Source organism: Mauremys reevesii, linkage group 1, assembly GCF_016161935.1.
Source record: "Mauremys reevesii isolate NIE-2019 linkage group 1, ASM1616193v1, whole genome shotgun sequence".
Lineage (NCBI taxonomy): Eukaryota > Metazoa > Chordata > Testudines > Geoemydidae > Mauremys > Mauremys reevesii.
The window spans coordinates 891082-904541 of NC_052623.1; the positions used below are offsets into that span (position 1 = coordinate 891082).

At 61.2% G+C, this 13460-nt stretch overlaps 1 protein-coding gene across 4 annotated transcripts in view; it reads left to right on the forward strand.

Moving 5' to 3' along the window:
• Nucleotides 1-6887: 6887 nt before the first annotated feature.
• Nucleotides 6888-13460, forward strand: part of APBB1 (amyloid beta precursor protein binding family B member 1) — a 39465-nt gene continuing 32892 nt past the window's right edge. The window contains exons 1-3 of one of the 4 annotated variants that reach the window (XM_039520051.1): nucleotides 6888-6925; nucleotides 8927-9020; nucleotides 12904-13457. In XM_039520051.1, the coding sequence (XP_039375985.1) occupies nucleotides 12917-13457 (541 nt within the window). In that variant the 5' untranslated portion in view covers nucleotides 6888-6925; nucleotides 8927-9020; nucleotides 12904-12916. Of the gene's footprint in view, nucleotides 6926-8142; nucleotides 8211-8237; nucleotides 8539-8926; nucleotides 9021-12903; nucleotides 13458-13460 lie in introns of those variants that run through there. The other 3 variants (XM_039520052.1, XM_039520050.1, XM_039520049.1) reach the window with 3 other exon arrangements.

Here is a 13460-nt window from a genome sequence, read left to right on the forward strand (position 1 = left end):
CCAGCGAGGGGAATGCCCAACTCCCCTGGGGATCCACCGACCCGCAGTGAGGGGAACCCCCCACTCTTCTGAGGATCCACCGACCCCCAGCGAGGGGAACCCCCCACTCCCCTGGGGATCCACCGACCCCCAGTGAGGGGAATGCCCAACTCCCCTGGGGATCCACCAACCCCCAGCGAAGGGAACCCCCTACTCCCCCGGGGATCCACCAACCCGCAGTGAGGGGAACCCCTTACTCCCCCGGGGATCCACCGACCCGCAGTGAGGGGAACCCCCCACTCCCCCGGGGATCCACCGACCCGCAGTGAGGGGAAGCCCCCACTCTTCCGAGGATCCACCGACCCCCAGCGAGGGGAATGCCCAACTCCCCTGGGGATCCACCGACCTGCAGCGAGGGGAACCCCCCACTCCCCCGGGGATCCACCGACCCCCAGCGAGGGGAACCCCCCACTCCCCCAGGGATCCACCGACCCGCAGTGAGGGGAACCCCCCACTCCCCCAGGGATCCACCGACCCCCAGTGAGGGGAATGCCCAACTCCCCTGGGGATCCACCGACCCCCAGCGAAGGGAACCCCCTACTCCCCCGGGGATCCACCGACCTGCAGCGAGGGGAACCCCCCACTCTTCCGAGGATCCACCGACCCCCAGCGAGGGGAATGCCCAACTCCCCTGGGGATCCACCGACCCCCAGCGAGGGGAATGCCCAACTCCCCTGGGGATCCACCAACCCCCAGCGAGGGGAGCCCCCCACTCCCCCAGGGATCCACCAACCCCCAGTGAGGGGAACCCCCCACTCCCCCAGGGATCCACCGACCCCCCAGTGAGGGGAACCCCCCACTCCTCCGGGGATCCACCGACCCCCAGCGAGGGGAACCCCCCACTCCCCCGGGGATCCACCGACCCCCAGCGAGGGGAACCCCCCACTCCTCCGGGGATCCACCGACCGCCTGTCACAGACTCACAGGTTGTGCCCACTCTTGGCCCCGTGCGGTCCCTGGGTTCCCTTTGCTGGGGGTGTGACCAAGTGGGGGGGGTCTTGGTTTTTCCTTGGTTTTTCCAGGGGTTGCATGCGGGGTTCAGTGTCCCTGGGTGTTACTGGTTTAACGAGGGCAGGGGAGAGGGAGTTTGTTGGGACACAGGGAACTCGGGACCCCGGCCGATGGCCTGGAGGATGGAGACCCCAGCGACTGGTGACCTGGTGCCCTGGAGACGCAGCTCAGGAGTCACAGCCGGTTCTGGCCAGTGGGGACAATGGGCTGCGGGGAGAGGACCCCGGTGACCTGACCAGCCGGTTCCAGCCAGAGGGGCCAGAGGACAGAAGAGGGGAGAGGGGGCCCAAGGAGACCCAGGCCTTCCTGTTTATGACCCTGTTTCCCTGGAGAGAAGACTATGGACAGAGGGGGCTTGGGGCCGGGGATATCGGAGGCCCAGCTGGGAGCAGGGGGGCTCGGGGCTGGAGAGGGGGAGCAGGCAGAGCCCCCCTGGGTGCAGGGGGACTGGGATGTGCTGGGTGTGGTGGGGGGGGCGGGGGCATTATTCCCTCTGGGGGGTGGAGGCCCTGAGGGTCCAGAGCGCGTGGACTCCCTGGGGGGGGCCCACGGCAGAGACAGACGTGCTGAGGCTCAGAGACGTGCGGCTCCAGGAGGTGGAGGGGCTGAACCCGTGGGAGAGGGTTGGCCCCCGAGAAGGGCTGTCGCACTAAAGGATGTTCCTCCCACGGACTGCACAGGGCCAAGAGTGGGCACGATCTGTGGTGACACCGCCTGACACCCGCAGCGCCTGAGCCCCCTGTCACGCAGTCCCCGGGCGCTGCTCTGGAGCTGCTCCCCACCAAGCCAGGCAGGACTCTGGGAGCCTCCTCTCCCTTGGCACAGACTGTCTGCAGGGCAAGAAGCTCCCACGGCTTCACCTCCTGGGTCTGACCTCAGAGCATTCAGCATCCTCTGCCCCTCCGTGCGCTTCCCCCAGCGAGTCCGCCCAGGCGGGGTCCTGGGGGGGCCACAGGGTCCTGCCCCCCCATTGCGCAGTCAGACGTGACTCTCAGCCAGCCAGGAACACAGAAGGTTTATTAGTTGACAGGAACAGGGTCTAACACAGAGCGTATATATGTAGATATGCCCATTGCCTAGAACTGGAAGGGACCTTGAAAGGTCATTGAGTCCAGCCCCCTGCCTTCACTAGCAGGACCAATTTTTGCCCCGAATCCCTAAGTGGCCCCCTCAAGGATTGAACTCACAACCCTGGGTTTAGCAGGCCAACGCTCAAACCACTGAGCTCTCCCTCCCCTGTGGGTACAGAAATTGGACCCCTAAGTCAGGTCCATCTTGGGGGAACATTCCCACTTCCTCACACCCTCAGACACTCGCAGCGTCTGAGACCCCCCATGCCGCCCTGGATGGTGGCTCTGGCCCTCGCCCTTTGCCCCTGGCTGGGTGAGGTGGCCTGGGGCTGTGGGATTGGGGCCAGTGTTCCCAGTGATGGATGACAGCCCCATCCTCATCAGCGTTCCCCTGCTCCAGGTCAGCAGCAAACATGGCCTGGAAGGTGTGACGGAGCAGGGAGGGGGGTGGATGTTGTGTGGGAGTTTTATTGAGACTGTTGGCATTGGTGATGGGATACCAGGGTGACGATACCTGAGCCCGGAAGGGGGCTGGGGCCAGGTGACACCTTTTGCCCGGGACACTGGACATAGGCTGGGGGAGGAGCTGGAGGAGACGGCTGGAGGGGTTTTAGTTTGGATCTGGCTGGGGAAATGGAGGGAACCTCAAAGCTGGGGTCTAAGCTCCTTGCCCCCGGGGACTTGATTGAGGGGTCCTGGTTGTACGTATGTGACATTATTGATATAATCTGAGACCATATAGAACATGGTTGCAACCAAGGTCCTGTAGTGGCACCAAATCTTATGTAAAAGGGGTCATATAAGGTGTCTAAGGCCAGGTTAGGGGTGGCTGGTTAGGATTATGCTGTCTGGGCGCATGTGTCATTTTGTAGTTGAAGTTATGAATATTGGCTCTGTACTGTCAGTAGTTCAAACTTGTGCTATGCTTCTGGGAGACACCCCAGACAAGCTGGTGTTAGCTCTGCCTAGCCTGCTTGAGGGCCCATCAAGGACCATCAGCTACACAACTGACCTGATAGTGGACGCGTTGTCTGGAGAGGGGGCCCTGAACTTCCCCAGGTCAGGGCCCTGCACCCCTCTTCCTGGGACTCACAGGGACTCTCAGCCAGCCAGTAAAACAGAAGGTTTATTGGACAATAGGAACGCAGGCTACAGCAGAGCTTGTGGGCAGAGCCAGTGTTAGGCCTGAATAAAGATGTAGCACAAAACCAGTTGTGCCAACCTGACTAAAGTCAAGCATCTAGAGGTTTCTGGGTAATCCCAGAGTGGAAAATACTGAGAAGCAGCATTGTCTCACAAAGCCCTGGGAAACAGTGAGATCAGTGAGGGGGCTGGGACCAGCTGTGTTATGTTGAGAAACAAACTGTCTGAAGAACTGATAAGACACACAAGCATCTCACAGTTCTGACTTACTCCTTGGTTTAGTGTTCGGTGTGTTTTAACTCCCTCGCATTCCTAACCTTTGGCGCTTGTTGAGATATTAACAATTCAATATTGTAGAGACTAGGCATGCGTATATATTAAAAGGTGTCTAATTTCTAGTTGTTAGACAAAGGGGGTGGGTTGCTCTAGTGAATGATCTATGACGTAATAAAACTGTCTATATAAGCTAATACTGAGCTGTAAAGAGGGGCTGGTTCTCTTCGGATACGAGCTGTTCTTTACTGACACGTGCACTTGTCAATAAAGAGCTTTTGTTTCGGACCTTGCTGGTGTTGCCTGTCTCTCTGCGGTCAGACAACGAACTTCGCTGTTGGGGTTCGAGTCCCCGACACCAGGACCCCTCAGTCAAGCCCTTCTGGGGGTTCAGGGAGCTGAGACCCCAGCCTGGGGTTCCCTGCGCTGCACCCCCCAGCCCCAACTGAAACTAAAAATCCCTCCAGCCGCTCTCTTCCCCCTCCCCTTTGGCCCTCCTCCCTTTGTCCAGTCTCCCAGGCAGGTGGGAATTCTCCCAACCCCCCTCCTGGCTCAGGTTACAGCTCAGGTAGCTTCCTTCTCACCCCCAATGTAACCTCCCTGCAACATTCCCAGGTCAATCCGCCCTGCTCCCTGCTCCATCACAGGGGGTCTTTCCCCATGTCCAGCAGCACTGCCGCTCCTGTGCCCCCTGCCAGAGCGGGAGGAAGGCCCAGGACAAGGGGAAAGTGGCTGTAGGACCCTTGCCCAGCACAGAGGAGCCTTTCCAGAAGGGGGGGGGCAAGGTCAAAATGGGGGCTCTGAACCAAGAGAGCCCGAATCACAGCCCCCCAGGCTGGAACGTGGGGAGAAGCCCCCTGCCCAGCTTGAACCCCAGGGGTATTGGGGTGGGAAAAGGGCGCGGGCTGCATAAGCCTTCCCACCTGCAAACTGCGAGTGCCCTCGAGTCCCCCCGACCTACAGGGGGGCGGGAAACTGGAAGGGCCTGGGGTAATTCTCCCCAAGGAATGGGAGGGATGTTGGGGCGTCCCTGGGAACGTGGGTAGGTTCCAACTTCCCCAGGTCACTGGCTGGAGGGACCCCGCTCAGTTCGGTCTCGAAGGCGGGAGAGATGTGATGAACTGGGACTGTGTACAGATGTGGTCTCCTCACCTCAAAAAAGATATTCTAGCACTAGAAAAGGTTCAGAAAAGAGCAACTAAAATGATTAGGGGTTTAGAGAGGGTCCCATATGAGGAAAGATGAAAGAGGCTAGGACTCTTCAGCTTGGAAAAGAGGAGACTAAGGGGGGACATGATAGAGGTATATAAAATCATGAGTGATGTTGAGAAAGTGGATAAGGAAAAGTTATTTACTTATTCCCATAATACAAGAACTAGGGGTCACCAAATGAAATTAATAGGCAGCAGGTTTAAAACAAATAAAAGGAAGTTCTTCTTCACGCAGCGCACAGTCAACTTGTGGAACTCCTTACCTGAGGAGGTTGTGAAGGCTAGGACTATAACAATGTTTAAAAGGGGACTGGATAAATTCATGGTGGCTAAGTCCATAAATGGCTATTAGCCAGGATGGGTAAGAATGGTGTCCCTGGCCTCTGTTCGTCAGAGGATGGAGATGGATGGCAGGAGAGAGATCACTTGATCATTGCCTGTTAGGTTCACTCCCTCAGGGGCACCTGGCATTGGCCACTGTTGGTAGACAGATACTGGGCTAGATGGACCTTTGGTCTGACCCGGTACGGCCTTTCTTATGTTCTTACTGTGGCCTGTGAATGCTGAGTGGAGGGGAGTGGGGGGTTTTGGCCTGGGAGGACAGCCTGCATGGGGGGGCCGCCCGGGACACTGGACAAAGGCTGGGGGAGGAGCCAGGGGGAGGCTCAGGAGCTGGCTGGGAAATGGAGGGGAGCCCAGACGGGGATCTGACCCCTCCAACGGGGCTCTGGCCTCCCTGGGGCCCCAGATGGACCTAACTAAAGGGGATCCTATTGTCTGTATCTGCAAGGCCTGTCTGGGACTGTGTTCCTGTCGGCTAAATAAACCTTCTGCTTTACTGGCTGGCTGAGAGTCACGGTGAATCGCAGGAAGTGGGGGGTGCAGGGCCTGACTCCCACACACTGCGTGACGGGAGCCCAGGGCAGTGGAGGGTCCGTGCAGACAATGGCAGATCTCAGCACTGGGACATTTACTCACAAGCAACTCAGGCCCCGGATGCCCCCCGCTGCTCCCCGCAGGAGAACGGACCGAGGAGGGGCCGGGGGGGGGGAGGGGCACGGCTTGGCTGGGCGCTGGGTCCCCAGGCTGGGCCAGGCAGCTCCCTGGGCTCCCCGAGGGCACTGGGCCCAGACGTCCCTGGGCCGGGCATCTCTGCAGACGCTGGGGGGCCCAGCTCCCTTTGGGGACACGTCCCTGAGGCGCCACCCCAGGGCGACTGGCTGCGGGAGCTCGGGGGGGGGGGCTGCAGGCTCCCAGGGTTGGTCCCGGGGGGGTCGGCTGGGGCAGGACGAGGGGCGGCTGGTCCCCATGCGGGGCTGGGATGGGGGCTGGTGCCCGGCCTGCCCTGGGGCCATCCCTGAGTGCTCAGCGATGGGCCCCAGCGCAGAGCTCCGGGCCCCTGACCCCGCTGCCCGCCGGGCGCAGCGAGGCCCTGGCCAGCACGGGGGGCCCTGGCCAGCATGGGGGACCAGGCCAGCACGGGGAGATCAGCACTGGGGCCCAGGCACGCACGGGAGATCAGCACAGGGGCCTGGACAGAGCTGGGGGCCCAGGCAGGCACGGGGAGGCAGATCAGCACTGGGGGCCCAGGCCAGCATGGGGACCAGAACAGCATGGGGCCCAGGCAGGCACAGGGGGCAGGCACGGGGAGATCAGCACAGGGGCCTGGACAGAGCCGGGGGCCCAGGCAGGCACGGGGAGATCAGCACAGGGGGCCCAGGCACGCACGGGGAGAGATCAGCACAGGGGCCCAGGCAGGCACGGGGGCCTGGCCAGCACGGGGGGAGATCAGCACTGGGGCCAGGCCAGCACGGGGCAGATCAGCACGGGGGCCAGGCCAGCACGGGGTGGGGCAGATCAGCACAGGGGCCTGGACGGAGCTGGGGGGGACCAGGCCAGCATGGGGGGGACCAGAGCAGCGGGGGGGGCCCAGGCAGGCACGGGGGGGAGGCAGATCAGCACGGGGGGGGCCAGGCCCGCACGAGGGGCCCGGGGGGGGGCCTGGATCTGCCTCCCCCGCCCCAGCACCCCCCGGGATGAACCGCCCCCCCCAGGAACTTCCTGAGAGTAACTAGCCCCCCCCAGCCCCCCAGCGCCCCCCCACCTGCCCCGGGCGGGGCCGAGTCTCTCGGAAGCGGAAGCGGCGGCTCCTCCCAGAGCCGAGCGGGGCAGCAGCAGGTACCGGCCGGGCCGGGGCAGCGGGAGCAGGGAGTGGGGACACCGGGGAGCAGGGGCTGCGGGTCAGGAGTGTGGGGCAGCAGGGGGCTGCGGGGGCAGCAGGGAGCGGGGGCTGTGGGTCGGGAGTGTGGGGCACCGGGCAGAGCGGGGGCTGCGGGGAGTGGGGGCACCGGGGCAGGGGCTGTGGGTCGGGAGTGGGGACACCGGGCAGAGCGGGGCTGTGGGTCAGGAGTGTGGGGCACCGGGGGCGGGGCTGTGGGTCAGGAGTGTGGGGCACCGGGCAGAGCAGGGGCTGTGGGTCAGGAGTGTGGAGCAGCGGGGGCGGCGGGGGGGGCGGGTGGGGCACCGGGCCGTGCGGGGGGCGGCGGGTCGGGAGTGTGGGGCACCGGGCAGAGCGGGGGGCTGCGGGTCGGGAGTGTGGGGCACCGGGCAGAGCGGGGGGCTGCGGGTCGGGAGTGTGGGGCACCGGGCAGAGCGGGGGGCTGCGGGTCGGGAGTGTGGGGCACCGGGGGCAGGGGCTGTGGGTCGGGAGTGTGGGGCACCGGGAGCAGGGGCTGCGGGTCAGGAGTGTGGGGCAGCGGGGCTGTGGGGGAGCAGGGGCTGCGGGTCGGGAGTGGGGACACCGGGGAGCAGGGGCTGTGGGTTGGGAGTGTGGGGCACCGGGGCTGCGGGTCGGGAGTGTGGGGCACCGGGGCAGCGGGGAGTGTGGGGCACCGGGAGGCGGGGAGTGTGGGGCACGGGAGGCGGGGCTGCGGGTCGGGAGTGGGACACCGGGAGCGGGGGCTGTGGGTCGGGAGTGTGGGGCACCGGGCAGAGCGGGGGCTGTGGGTTGGGAGTGTGGGGCACCGGGCAGAGCGGGGCTGCGGGTCGGGAGTGTGGGGCACCGGGAGGCGGGGCTGTGGGTCGGGAGTGTGGGGCACCGGGAGGCGGGGGCTGCGGGTCGGGAGTGGGGACACCGGGCAGAGTGGGGGCTGCGGGGGGAGCGGGGCTGCGGGAGTGGGGACACCAGGCAGAGCGGGGGCTGCGGGTCGGGAGTGTGGGGCACCGGGAGCGGGGCTGCGGGTTGGGAGTGTGGGGCACCGGGGAGGCGGGGGCTGCGGATCGGGAGTGTGGGGCAGCGGGGCTGTGGGGGAGCAGGGGCTGCGGGTCGGGAGTGGGGACACCGGGCAGAGTGGGGGCTGCGGGAGTGGGGGGCACCGGCGGGGCCGAGGGGAGCCCAGGGTGTGGAGTTACGTGTCTGTGGGGCCGTGGGTCAGGCCGTGCCAGGCGTGGGGCAGACATGCGGGTGAGCAGTGGCGGGCGCAGCTCAGCTCTGCGGTTAGTTGCCCCTGGTGTGGGGCTGGGCTGAGCGGTGCCTGGAGTCGCTGGCCGTCAATACCCAGACGTGATCCCCACGCGGCCGGTTGGGATTGAGCCCAGCCGAGGCCCCACAACACCCAGCAAAGCAGGGGCAGGTCCAGGACCCCCGAAATCCTGAGGCTGCCGCGCCCCGCGGGGCAGAAGGGTTCCCAGCCCTGGCTGGGGTGTGGAGGGGGAGTCGCCTGCCCCCTGCGTCTGGATGGGCTGTCGGCTGGGGACTGGTCCGGGGCGGCGCAGATGCGGCTGGCTCTGGGGTGAGGGAGGGGCCGGTGATCTGGGGGCTGCTGAGGACGGGATGGGGAGAGACGAGCTCTGCATGCCACGGATGGTGCGGGTGGAGGAAGTTGGCGTCTGGGGATCACAGGGCGGACTGGGCTCCGGACCCTGGCAGACGAAGTCTGACCCAAGCCGGTGGCCGGGAGCTGAGGCTGGACCCTGGGGTGGGGTGGGGTCAGTTAGCTGCTGGGGCATTTCCCACCCCCTGACTGGCTTTGAGTCCCGTCGAGATTCGGGGAGTCCTGTGGCCTGTACTTGGCAGGGGGTGAGATCAGCTGATCCTGTCCATCTCGCCTGCCCTTGGGATCTGAGTCTGACCCCGCTGCCCCCCTGAGTGACCCCCCTCTCCTGTTCTTCTGTCTCCAGGTTCTGGGAGTTGGTCCCCAGCAGCATCCCCGCATGGACACGGCTGTCCTGGTCCTCAGGGGCACGTAGGATCTGCCTCGGCTGCAGCCACAGGGTAAGGGCGCCCCTGGGCCAGCAGAGTGGTGGCCAGTGACCTAGGAGGGGCGGGTGGGATCCTGGGCTGGACGGGCTGTGGGTCCGAGCCAGGAAAAATGGACTGTGACTGGACTGAGGTTGGGTGGTTCCACAAGGGGCTGTTCTGGGGCCGGTGTTAGAATCATAGACTCTCAGGGTTGGAAGGGACCTCAGGAGGTCATCTAGTCCAACCCCCTGCTCAAAGTAGGACCAAACCCAACTAAATCATCCCAGCCAGGGCTTTGTCAAGCCGGGCCTTAAAAACCTCTAAGGAAGGAGATTCCACCACCTCCCTAGGTAACCCATTCCAGTGCTTCACCACCCTCCTAGTGAAAAAGTTTATTCTCTGGCTGTCAGCCCAGAGAGCAAGCTGAGCCAATCTGCAGCTGACACAAAGCTGCGGGGAGGCGGGTGGGGACCGACACTTTGGAGGACAGAACTAAATTCAGAGGGATCAGGATAAATTGGAGAACTGGGCTGTAGACAACAAAATGAAATTCAACAAAGACGAATGGAAGGTGCTACACTAAGGGAAGAAAAAACGAATGCACAAATACAGCCTGGGGGATAACTGGTTTGGCGGCAGCACTGCTGAGAAGGATCTGGGAGCAGTGGAGTCAGCAATGCGATGCTGCTGCAAAAAAAGCAAATGCGATGTTAGGTTGCATGATCAGAGGCTTAGCATGCGAGTCACAGGAGGTGATAGCACCGCTCTGCTTGGTGCTGGTTAGGCCTCAGCTGGAGAACGGTGTCCAGTTTGGGTCACCAATGCACAGGAAGGATGTGGAGAGGCTAGCGACAAAGAGGATCCACGGGGTGGAATGCAAACCATACGAGCAAAGGCTGAAGGAACTGGGTACAGTGGAGTCGCATCACAGGCGCATTTAACTTACGCAATTTTAACTATATGCGCTCGGCAAAACAAAACGAACGAGAGAAAAATAACAGTTTAAATACTGCACCTGTAGTGCGGGCGATTGTGCCCGCCATTCCACTCAGTGGGCGTTTGACTAGACGTGATTTTCGCTGTACGCGCTGACATCAGACCCTAACGCCCGCGTACGATTCGACTCCCCGTATGTTTAGTTTGGAAAAGAGGAGATGGGGGGGGGCATGACAGCGGTCGTCAGGTACTGGAGAGGCCGCCATCAGTAAGGGCAGGACAAGAGGTGAGGGGTCAGACTCCAGCCCAGCGGAGTGAGGTGAAATCTCCGGAAGAACTTTCTAGCTAAGATCAGTAGGACAATGGACCAGACGCCTTGGGAGGTCAGGGAACCGTTTCCAAAGGGGGCTGGGGCTGTCAGGAATGGGTCAGACCAACCAATCCTGCATCTGAGCAGGGCCAGACTAGCTGACCCCTGCGGTCCCTTCTAGCCCTGTGGGTCAGTGGTTCTAGGATGGGATGCCGGGTTGCCCAAGCTGCTACGTCACTTCCAGGGTCCCTGCTGCCTCTGGCAGGCTCGGATCGCAGAGCTGCTGTTGTGCACAGGGGCCCCCAGTGTGAGCAGAGGCAGAGGGAGCCTGTCCCGGGGTGCCCGCCCTGGGTGCCTGGCCAGGGTGCGCTTGCATTCAGCAGCTTCCCTCGTCCCCCCATGGCTGAGTGTCACCCGGCCCCGGGCTCTCCCAGCTCTGTCGTGGTGCCCTGACCCTCACCGAGGGAGCCAGGCTGGGCCTGAGGCCGGGAGCTGGGCATGTGGTTCCTGAATAGATCTATAGTCCAGCTTATTGCACCCAATGCCGCAATACCTGCCCTGTGGGCGGGTGGCGTATGTGTGCACTCGGTGCAGGAGCTCCTGGCCCTCAGAGCCCGCGCACGGGCTTTGGGGACCAGGGTGGCTGAGCTGGAGGAGCTGAGGGAGACAGGGATGCAGTAGACCGGTCCCACCCCATACATGAGAAGCAGGAAGCTGGTAAACAACCAGTGGGGCCACTGGACAATCGAGGTGCTAAGGGAGCACTCAAGGACGATAAGGCCATTGCGGAGAAACTAAGTGAATTATTTACATCGGTCTTCACGGCTGAGGATGTGAGGGAGATCCCCAAACCTGAGCCAGTCTTTTTACATGACAGATCTGAGGAACTGTCCCAGATTGAGGTGTCCTTAGAGGAGGTTTTGGAACAAATTGAGAAACTAAACAGTACTAAGTCATGACGACCGATGCTGTTCACCCAAGGAACTCAAATGTGAAATTGCAGAACTACTCACTGTGGTTTGTAACCTATCATTTAAATCAGCGTCTGGACCAGATGACTGGAGGACAGCTAATGTGACACCAATTTTTGAAAAGGGCTCCAGAGGTGACCCTGGCAATTATAGGCCTGTAAGCCTGACTTCAGTACCAGGCAAACTGGTTGAAACTAAAGAACAATATTGTCAGACACACAGATTAACATAATTTGTTGGGGAAGAGTGAACATGGTTTTAGTAAAGGGAAATCATACCTCACCAATCTACTAGAATCCTCTGATGGGGTCAACAAGCATATGGACCCAGTGGATCCAGTGTACTTAGATTTCCAGAAAGCCTTTGACAAGGTCCCTCACCAAAGGCTCTTACACAAAATCAGCTGCCATGGGATGAAAGGGAAGGGCCTTTCATGGATTGGTAACTGGTTAAAAGATGGGAAACAAAGGGTAGGAACAAATGGGCAGTTTTCAGAATGGAGAGAGGTAAATAGTGGTGTCCCGCAGGGGTCTGTACTGGGACAGTCCTATTCCACATATTCATAAATGATCTGGAGAAAGGGGTAAACAGTGAGGTGCCAAAATTTGCAGATGGTACAAAACTGCTCAAGATAGTTAAGTCCGAGGCAGACTGTGAAGAGCTACAAAAGTATCTCACAAAACTGGGTGACTGGGCAACGAAATGGCAGATGAAATTTAATGTTGATAAATGCAAAGTGATGCACATTGGGAAACATAATCCCAACTATACATATACAATGATGGGGTCTGAATTAGCTGTTACCACTCAAGAAAGAGATCTTGGAGTCATTGTGGATAGTTCTCTGAAAACATCCACTCAATGTGCAGCGGCATCAAAAAAGCGAACAGAATGTTGGGAATCATTAAGAAAGGGATAGATAATAGGAGAGAAAATATCACGTTCCCTCTATATAAATCCATGGGATGCCCACATCTTGAATACTGCGTGCAGATGTGGTCGCCCCATCTCAAAAAAGAGATATTGGAATGGTTCGAAAAGGGCAGCAAAAATGATTAAGGGTATAGAATGGCTTCTGTATGAGGAGAGATTAATAAGACTGGGACTTTTCAGCCTGGAAAAGAGATGGCTAAGGGGGGATATGATAGAGGTCTATAAAATCATGAGGAATGTGGAGAAGGTGAATAAGGAAAAGTTATTTACTCCTTCTCATATCACAAGAACTAGGGGTCACCAAATGCCATGAATAGGCAGCAGGTTTAAAACAAAGCAGCGGCAGTATTTCCTCACACAACACACAGTCAGTCTGTGCAGCTCTTCGCCAGAGGATGTTCTGAAGGCCAAGACCATAACAGGGTTCAAAAAAGAACTAAATAAGTTCCTGGAGGACGGGTCCATCAATGGCTCTTAGCCAGGCTGGGCAGGGATGGGGTCCCTGCCTCTGTTTGCCAGGAGCTGGGAATGGGCGACAGGGGATGGGTCACTTGGTGACTCCCTGTTAGGTTCACTCCCTCTGGGGCACCTGGCACTGGCCACTGTCGGCAGACAGGACACTGGGCTAGATGGACCTTTGGGCTGACCCAGTATAGCTGTTCTTGTGTTGTTAAAGATGTCCCCTGGCTGGCTGCACCCCGGGGCCAGGCCGAGCCCTGTGCTCCGTGCTGTGCCGGCCTTCACGCCAGTGTCTCTCCCTTCTCAGGGTACCCGGGGCCATGTCATGGCCGCTGAGCCAGAGGAGCGACTTGGCCAATGACAACAGCTGCCCGGGGCTGAGTTTGGCACTGCGGGTGCCCCACAGTGAGCTGCTGAACGGCACGCTGCCGTGCCAGGCCTCGCCCCCAGAGCACCACCCCTGCACCTGCCCTGCTCAGCACAGCGCCCTGAGGCCAGGACCCCCACCTGAGGAGGAGCCCGCCAATGCCAAGTGGGTGAAGGACGGGCAGAACCAGCTGCGCCAGGCGGCCGAGCAGGACCAGAATCGCAATGAGCTTGGCCCCCCCGCCACGGCGCTGCTCAGTGACCTGCCGCGGGGGGGCCCGGAGGAGGAGGAGGAGGAGGATGGTGACTCCACCCCGGTACAGAGTGACCCCATCACGGCTGAGTCGGAGCAGAGCTCGGAGCGCGGGCCCCGCGAGCACGGCAAGAGCGCCAGCCTGCTCTTCGGCCCACGGGCCAGCGCCGCCAGCGACGAGGACTCCAGCTGGGCCACGCTGAGCCAGGGCAGCCCGGCCGGCAGCTCCCCCGATGACACAGGTA